This window comes from Symphalangus syndactylus, chromosome 10 (assembly GCF_028878055.3).
Source record: "Symphalangus syndactylus isolate Jambi chromosome 10, NHGRI_mSymSyn1-v2.1_pri, whole genome shotgun sequence".
Lineage (NCBI taxonomy): Eukaryota > Metazoa > Chordata > Mammalia > Primates > Hylobatidae > Symphalangus > Symphalangus syndactylus.
This window is the reverse complement of record NC_072432.2, coordinates 88,871,947-88,880,451: the sequence shown is the minus strand read 5'-3', so window position 1 is coordinate 88,880,451 and position 8,505 is coordinate 88,871,947. Positions and strand designations below refer to the sequence as shown.

General features: G+C 45.5%; 2 protein-coding genes across 30 annotated transcripts in view; one reads left to right on the top strand and one right to left on the bottom strand.

Moving 5' to 3' along the window:
- Positions 1–352, bottom strand: part of SLC11A2 (solute carrier family 11 member 2) — a 72,942-nt gene extending 72,590 nt beyond the window's left edge. For 2 of the 3 annotated variants that reach the window (XM_055294836.2, XM_055294837.2), the window contains exon 1: positions 5–352. In XM_055294836.2, coding sequence (XP_055150811.1) covers positions 5–98 — 94 coding nt within the window. In that variant the 5' untranslated portion in view covers positions 99–352. The remainder of the gene's footprint in view (positions 1–4) is intronic. The other variant, XM_055294841.2, reaches the window with a different exon arrangement.
- Positions 353–464: 112 nt separating this feature from the next.
- Positions 465–8,505, top strand: part of LETMD1 (LETM1 domain containing 1) — a 20,874-nt gene continuing 12,833 nt past the window's right edge. For 4 of the 27 annotated variants that reach the window (XM_055294858.2, XM_063610623.1, XM_063610620.1 and 1 more), the window contains exons 1-6: positions 518–673; positions 1,231–1,382; positions 4,304–4,419; positions 5,984–6,066; positions 8,080–8,266; positions 8,390–8,491. In XM_055294858.2, coding sequence (XP_055150833.1) covers positions 552–673; positions 1,231–1,382; positions 4,304–4,419; positions 5,984–6,066; positions 8,080–8,266; positions 8,390–8,491 — 762 coding nt within the window. In that variant the 5' untranslated portion in view covers positions 518–551. Of the gene's footprint in view, positions 674–1,209; positions 1,383–4,303; positions 4,459–5,983; positions 6,067–8,079; positions 8,267–8,389; positions 8,492–8,505 lie in introns of those variants that run through there. The other 23 variants (XM_055294855.2, XM_063610624.1, XM_063610622.1 and 20 more) reach the window with 23 other exon arrangements.

Genomic DNA, 8,505 nt, shown 5'->3' with positions numbered 1-8,505 from the left:
GTACTTAGTCCGCACAGGGGCCGCTCCCAGGCCTCCAACCTTCGCCGCCAGACTGACTGGAAAGTGGACGGTTCCCGGCCTATCCACGCCGCCACCATTAGAGGGCGCCGCGGGTCCTCCCAGCCCCAGGCACCGGCAAACTGACATCTGCTGCCTAACAGTCGAGGCCCCGAAGGCCCGAGTCCAGGCCGAGGGCAAGGGCGGCGCTGGGAAGCCCTGAGGCCCTAGGGAATCGCGGAGGGTCACTGGGCGCCTCAAGGAGAGGGTGCCCTCCGCATCGCAAACCCACACCAGTGGCAGAAGAACTCGCTCCCTCTGGGACACCCTGTTTCCGGCGCCTTTAAACCGGGAAGTACTGCTCTGTCCAATCCTGGCCCTCCTTCCGCACTTAGTCTTTGAGTCCCTCCCTCTCCTGGCTTGTGCTGGAGCCAAGCAGGCTGTGGCTACCAATCAGCGCTCAGAAAAGACGCATGCGTCCTCGGACGAACGCGACGTACGGTTAACTTTGACCCAAAGACAACCTCTTCTTTCCTGCTTCCCTCGCCGTGAAGATGGCGCTCTCCAGGGTGTGCTGGGCTCGGTCGGCCGTGTGGGGCTCGGCAGTCACCCCTGGACATTTTGTCACCCGGAGGCTGCAACTTGGTCGCTCTGGCCTGGCTTGGGGGGCCCCTCGGTGAGGGACCTGTAGCGAGAAAAGCATTTTTGACGTCCAGGCTCTTTCAGTGTCTCAACCTTGCTTGCATTCTGTCTCTTAATTCTCAGAGTTCCACGCCTTGGCCCTGGAATTTTTATTCTTCTGCTCAGGATTCAAACTCCGATCCCCCCTAGTGACCCGGCTTCCTGACCCTCTGTACTCTCAGTGCCCCATATTGTCTGGTTTCCTCGCGTGTCCTGAGCTCATCTTTCAGCCTCACTTTTTCGGCTCAGGTTTTACCGCTACTGTCTCGATTCCACCTCTTTCTGACTTAGCCTGCAGTTCAAATTGTCCCACAGGCATTGCGCTCTCTCCAGAGGCATACCCTGAGTTCCTTTCCTGCCCCTGGCCTTTGCCTGATTTGTGTTTCACAGTCTGATTGCCTATCTCTTCTTGACCCCAAGACCTTCCTTGGATTTCAGAAGTGTCAAGCCTTGGGATACAATCTCCGAGACTCCTGCTTTACATTAGGGATTCAAGGCTTGAGGGAGCTTCTAGGACTGATTCCCAGATAGTCTCTTTGATCTTCCTTGTAGGTCTTCAAAGCTTCACCTTTCTCCAAAGGCAGATGTGAAGAACTTGATGTCTTATGTGGTAACCAAGACAAAAGCGATTAATGGGAAATACCATCGTTTCTTGGGTCGTCATTTTCCCCGCTTCTATGTCCTGTACACAATCTTCATGAAAGGTAAAAACGAAACTACAATAGAAATTCCGGAATCAGCTCTTGGGCAGGGTCAAAGAGTTAGCATAAATAAGATCATTTGCAGCTTCTGCTATGGGGATATGAACCGAGATATCTTATATTTCATAAATGCCTGCGCCTTAAACTAATTCTTATAAATTAGCACTTCTTGAGAATGTTTCTAGAAAGACGTTGTGAGAAACAACTTATGACAGCAACATGAGGGAGGGAGAATATAGGTATGTTCTCGTACTTTCTTAACCATACACCTGGCTATAGTAGAAATTTTTTGTCTTGGACAGGGCAGGGATCTGTGGCTGTATAGACCTGCCCTGTGATTTATCAGTCGACTTACCCATAGGAAAATGAGGTCTAACCCTTGTTACGAATCTATATTAGGTAGTATGTTGTAGTGGCAATAGCACTACGTAATACTTGGTTTCTAAATGTTTTGGTTCAAATCAGAGATCCTTAGTTACTAGGAGATGATATGTATTGTGTCAAGTGTCTACTCTGGAGCCAGATTGCCTGATTCAAATCCCAGTTCATCACTGTGTGATTGGACTAATTAATTAACCCCTCTTTCCTTGGTTTTCTTATGTGTAAAATGGGAGTAATGGAACCTACCTATTTATCACATGGTTGTGAAGATTTTAAAAACTGATACATGTAAAGTACCTAGAACAGGTCCTGATCCCTAGTAAGTGCAAAAATAAATGTTAGGTTATTTTCATCTAAATGTTACGTAACAATATTATAGGTTGGTGCAAAAGTAATTGCGGCTTTTGGCTTTCAGTGGCAAACACCACAGTTGCTTTTGCACCAAATCTATAATATGCTCTATGCTTTTATCATAACACTATAATAAACTACATTGTCAAATCTGAACATTATCGTAATTGTTACTAGCTTCATGGACTTGAAAAATTACTTATCCTTAATCTGTAGAGAGAAAATTGGCTACTTTTTCTGTTTTCATGTAGATAAATAGGATCAAATGAGAGAAAGGGATGAAAGCATTTGTGTTTGTTTTTAAACCTTTTATTATGGTTTTTTTTTTTTCTTGAGAGTCTCACCCTGTCGCCCAGGCTGGAGTGCAATGGCATGATCTCGGTTCACTGCAACCTCTGCTTCCCGGGTTCAAGCAATTCTCATGCCTTAGCCTCCCAAGCAGCTGGGAATACAGGCGCCTGCCACCACACCAGGCTAATTTTTGTATTTTTAGGAGAGACGGGGTTTCACCATATTGGCTAGGCTGGTCTTGAACTCCTGACCTCGTGATCTGCCTGCCTCTGCTTCCCAAAGTGCTGGGATTACAGGCGTAAGCCACCGCGCCCGGCCAACTATTATGGAAATTTTTAAACATACACAAATGTAGAGAGAATAGTGTAACAAACTTCCATGTATTCACCTCATTTCATTATCATAACTCATGGCTGCCAATCCTCATTTATATACTTGCCTTATGTATTATTTTGAAGACAATTGAGACATCATATAATGACATATAAATCATTGATAAATATGAAAGCATTAAAAAAATAGATGCAAGAAGCCAGGCGCGGTGGCTCATGCCTGTAATCCCAGCACTTTGGGAGGCTGAGGCGGGCGGATCACCTGAGGTCGGGCGTTTGAGACCAGCCTGACCAACATGGAGAAACACCGTCTCTACTAAAAATACAAAATCAGCTGGGTATAGTGGCACATGCCTGTAATCCCAGCTACTAGGGAGGCTGAGGCAGGAGAATCGCTTGGACCTGGGAGATGGAGGTTGCGGTGAGCTGAGATCACACCATTGCACTCCAGCCTGGGCAACAACAGCGAAACTCCATCTCAAAAAAAAAAAAAAAAAAAAAAAGAAAGAAAAAAATTAGATGCAAGAATTTTCATAGAATGAAAATTTTAAATGTAATCATAAAAATATATTGAACTAAACTACTTTAAAAAGTGTTCCAGGCCAGGCACGGTGGCTCACGCCTGTAATCCCTGCACTTTGGGAGGCCAAGGCGGGCGGATCATGAGGTCAGGAGTTTGAGACCAGCCTGGCCAACATGGTGAAACCCGGTCTCTACTAAAAATACAAAAATTAGCCAGGTGTGGCGATGGGCACCTGTAATTCCAGCTACTCAGAAGGCTGAGGCAGGAGAACTGCTTGAAATTAGGAGGTGGAGGTTGCAATGAGCCAAGATTGCGCCACTGCACTACAGCCTGGGTGACGGAGCAAGACTCCGTCTCAAAAAAAAAAAAAAGTGTTCCAGGCCGGGCGCAGTGACTCATGCCTGTAATCCCAGCACTTTGGGAGGCCGAGGCAGGTGGATTGCTTGAGGTCAGGAGTTCAAGACCAGCCTGTCCACATGGTGAAACCCCATCTGTACTAAAAATGCAAAAATTAGCCAAGCGTAGTGGCACACGCCTGTAATCCCAGCTACTTGGGAAGCTGAGGGGGGAGAATTGCATAAACCTGGGAGGTGGAGGTTGCAGTGAGCCAAAATCGCACCACTGCACTCCAGCCTGGGCAACAGAGTGAGATTCCATCTCAAAAAAAAGAAAAAAAAAAGTTCCAGAAAGGAGATAAATTAATATCTGGCTGGGGAATACATAGGGTTAATTTAGCAAGACTTTCTGAAGTTAGGGAGCTTGATTTTTAAAAAAGAGTGACCAATGAAACAGAAGAGGGAGACCATTCCATAGCAGATTACAGAAGCCAAACTTAGCTAGAAGAGAGGCGATGTGCTAGGGGGAAAAAAGGTTGAGAAAAGAGATTCGGGTTGACCTCAAGAGTTTCAAGTTACCTAGTTTAAAGCTTTGAGTATTGTTGGGGAGGGGTGAGAGTGTTTGCATGTGATTGAACATGGAGTAGGAAGCTGTGGTTAAGATTTAAACTGGGATAACATCACACTCTGTCCTCTACTTTAATGAGGCAGGATTACAGATGTTATGGGCTGATGCCAAAAAGGCTAGAAGAATAAAGACAAATATGTGGAAGCACAATATAAAGTTTCATCAACTTCCATACCGGGAGATGGAGCATTTGAGACAGGTATGGGCCAGGGGCAGATATCCAGAAGTTCATGGTGAGGTAATTACATTTAATCAAGATCTCAAGGTTTTTTCTTTCATTTGTTGTTCACCATTGATCAAGCTTTTGCCCTTTGCCACGAGAACAAAATATTGAACTGAATGAGGCATCAGATTATTTGTAAGAATTGGGTTCAGCCAGACTTGTAGCCCTCTGTAGCAAGAGCTCCATAGAATTTCTGGCACACTTTCTGAATGAAAGTTGTAAACACTAAAATCTAATTAGTTTCCGAACATACAAAAGTCTGCAAGGGGGCCGGGCGCGGTGGCTCACGCCTGTAATCTCAGCACTTTGGGAGGCCGAGGCAGGCAGATCACGAAGTCAGGAGTTCGAGACCAGCTTGGCCAACAAGGCGAAACCCCGTCTCTATTAAAAATATAAAAATTAGCTTTGTGTGGTGGCGGGCGCCTGTAATCCCAGCTACTCGGGAGGCTGAGGCAGGAGAATCGTTTGAACCCGGGAGGCAGAGGTTGCAGTGAGCCAAAATCACGCCATTGCACTCCAGCTTGGGCAACAGGGCAAGACTCTATCTCAAAAAGAAATAATAATCAAATGAAAATAAAAGTCTGCAAGGGCAGCCAGGCGCAGTGGCTCTCGCCTATATTCTCAGCACTTTGAGAGACCGAGGTGGGCGGATCACCTGAGGTCAGGAGCTTGAGACCAGCCTGGCCAACATGGTGAAACCCCATCTCTACTAAAAATACAAAAATTAGCTGGGCATGGTGACGGGCGCCTGTAGTCCCAGCTGCTCAGGAGGCTGAGGCAGAATTGCTTGAACCTGGGAGGCGGAGGTTGCAGTGAGCGAAGGTCACGCCACCGCACTCCAGCCTGGATGATAAGAGCGAAACTCCGTCTCAAAAAAAAAAAAAAAGTCTGCAAGGATCCAAAGGGCAGCATGAAAGTAGTATTTGGTGGTGACTTGATGGGTCGTTTTGAAGCTGAGAGTTAAGAATCTAGGACTCATTCCGCAGATCAGGAAGAGTTCACCAAAGGATTTGGTATAATGTCAAGCTCTGTACTAGACATTGTTTGGGATACAAAAGTAATAAGTCAGAGGTTTTGTCCTCAAGGAACTAACCATCCAGAAGTAAATAGAAATAAACTTGGGGACCACATGCAGTGGCTCATGCCTGTAATCCTAGCACTTTGGGAAGCCAAGGTGGGCAGATCACTGGAGGTCAGGAGATTGATACCAGCTTGTCCAACATGGTGAAACCCTGTCTCCACTAAAAATACAAAAGTTAGCCTGGAGTGGTGGCTCATGCCAATAATCCCAGCTACTCGGGTGGCTGAGGCAGGAGGATCACTTGAACCCAGGAGGCAGAGGTTGCAGTGAGCTGGGATCGCACCACTGCACTCCAGCCTGGGTGACAGAGCAAGACTCCATCTCAAAAAGAAAAAGAAAGAAATTTGGTCCTTTTTCTGGGCTGTAATAGAAGTTTACTGTACAGTGGGGTGGATTTATTGTCTATTGTATTAACAACTTATTTGGGTTAAAACTGCATCTGTGTTTATTTCTGCTTAGTTCCGCCAAGACGTCACCAAGTGTCTTTTCCTAGGTATTATTTCCATTCCACCTTTTGCCAACTACCTGGTCTTCTTGCTAATGTGAGTACAGACTTCCATCTCCCCAACATCTTGAAGATATATCAATTTTTTTTTAAATTAAGAATTACTTTAAACAGAACTTTTCATTTCAGAAGATAGGCAGAGGTTATCAAACTTCTGCTCCAATCTTCTCATTATTCCAAGGTTCATAAAAGCCACTTAGGAAGACCTTGGTTACTGTGACACATCACAGCTAGAAGTGTAGGTGGCCTAGGCTCTCCCTGTCTCTTAGCTGCCCTGAGTCATGTGAAATAAGATAGTGACCTTCTCCATCATCCCTAGAGGCAACAACTCACTCCCCGAGAGAGTACTTTTAGACTAATTTCTTTAGGGAAAAAAAAAGTACATTTTGTATTCTGATAACATATTTTTATTACTTCATATCCAAAAATGACATTTCTAAACTGTGATCTTGCATGTCATTCATTGTCTATTGCTGTATAACAAATAACTTCAAAGCTTAATAACATAAAACAATAGTATAAATCATTTTCATGATTTTGTAGGTCGAGAATTAGGGCAGTGCTCAGGTGGGCGGTTGATTTCTCTCTTCTATGTAGGGTTGACAGAGGTCCCTTAGTGATATTTAGCTGCTGAATGGACTAGTCTGGAAGGTCCAAGATCACTCTTATGTCTGGTGCCCTGGCAGGAATGGCTACACGGCTAGAACTGTCAACCAGAGTGCCTAGATGTGGCTTCTTCAGTATGGCAGCCTCAAGATAGGGTGACTTCATCCTCAAGATAGTGGGACTTCTAACTTGGGAGCCCAGGGCTCCAAGAGTGAGGGGTTCTAGTAAGAATCTACATGACTTTGTAACCTTGTGTTGAAGGTCACATAGACTCACTGCTGCTCTGTCCTATTGATTGAATCAGTCACTTAGAATGAAAAAAGGGGAGGATGTAGACCTCAGCGCTCCATAAGACAAGTGCCAGAGAATTTGAGGTCATGTTTTAAAACCACCAAACACATAGATAAATAAATTAAAAAACAAATCGTGGCCAGGTGCGGTGGCTCACGCCTGTAATCCCAGCACTTTGGGAGGCCGAAGCAGGCAGATCACAAGGTCAGGAGATTGAGACCATCCTGGCTAACACGGTGAAACCCTGTCTCTACTAAAAATACAAAATACTAGCTAGGCGTGGTGGCGGGTGCCTGTAATCCCAGCTACTTGGGAGGCTGAGGCAGTACAATCGCATGAACCCAGGAGGGAGAGGTTGCAGTGAGCCGAGATCGCACCACTGCAGTCCAGCTTGGGTGACAGAGCGAGACTCCATCTCAAAAAAAAAAAAAAAAACAAATCGATTGCCTTTTGCATACTGGTTCCACATAGGGACTCTGCTCTAGTTAGATTGTCAGCATCACATATAGTGTCCAGGTCAGTCTGCAACTCTCTCCAAAGCATGCTCTTCACATGCTTTAGTTCAAAATGACTCATTATATCCGATTGCCGCGTGGCAGGCTATTCTGCTAGTCCTTCCTTTCACATCACATTTCAGTAATGGTGCTTGAAATTGTGCTTCAGTGTATCTTATAAATTTTGGTCTGAGAGTCACTTAAGAGAAAGGGCTGACAGTGGTGGCTCTCACCAGTAATCCCAGCACTTGGGGAGACTGAAGCAGGAAGATTGCTTGAGACCAGGAGTTCGAGACCACCCTGGGCAATATAGCAAGACCTCATCTCTGCAAAAAAAATTTAAAACTTAGCCGGGCATAGTGGCCTGTGCCTGTAGTCCTAGCTACTCAGTAGGCTGTGGTGGGAGGATTGCTTGAGCCTGAGAGATCGAGGCTGCAGTGAGCTGTGATCATGCCACTGCACTCCAGCCTGGGTGACAGAGGGGACCCTGTCTCTTAAAAAAAAAAAAAAAAAAACTAAAAAAGAAAAAGAACACTGAGGTAGGGAAATAGTGTCTCCATCTCTTCTTCCTAGAATTCATGTCTACCAAATGCTTTCTTTGGCTTCCTCTGAAAGAAGCCAGTTTCAGCAAGTGAGTTTGTGATTCTTTCTCCTTTCAGGTACCTGTTTCCCAGGCAACTACTGATCAGGCATTTCTGGACCCCAAAACAACAAACTGATTTCTTAGATATCTATCATGCTTTCCGGAAGCAGTCCCACCCAGAAATTATTAGTTATTTAGAAAAGGTCATCCCTCTCATTTCTGATGCAGGACTCCGGTGGCGTCTGACAGATCTGTGCACCAAGGTATTCCTGCAGTTAACCCTTCCTACAAATGTGGAATCTTGTTAGATTCAGTGTGCACTAAAACTAGGTAAGAGGGGTAGTCAGGACTTTCCTAACATCTACCAATCTCTTACCTCTTCCAAGATACAGCGTGGTACCCACCCAGCAATACATGATATCTTGGCTCTGAGAGAGTGTTTCTCTAACCATCCTCTGGGCATGAACCAACTCCAGGCTTTGCACGTGGTGAGCACTTTGAG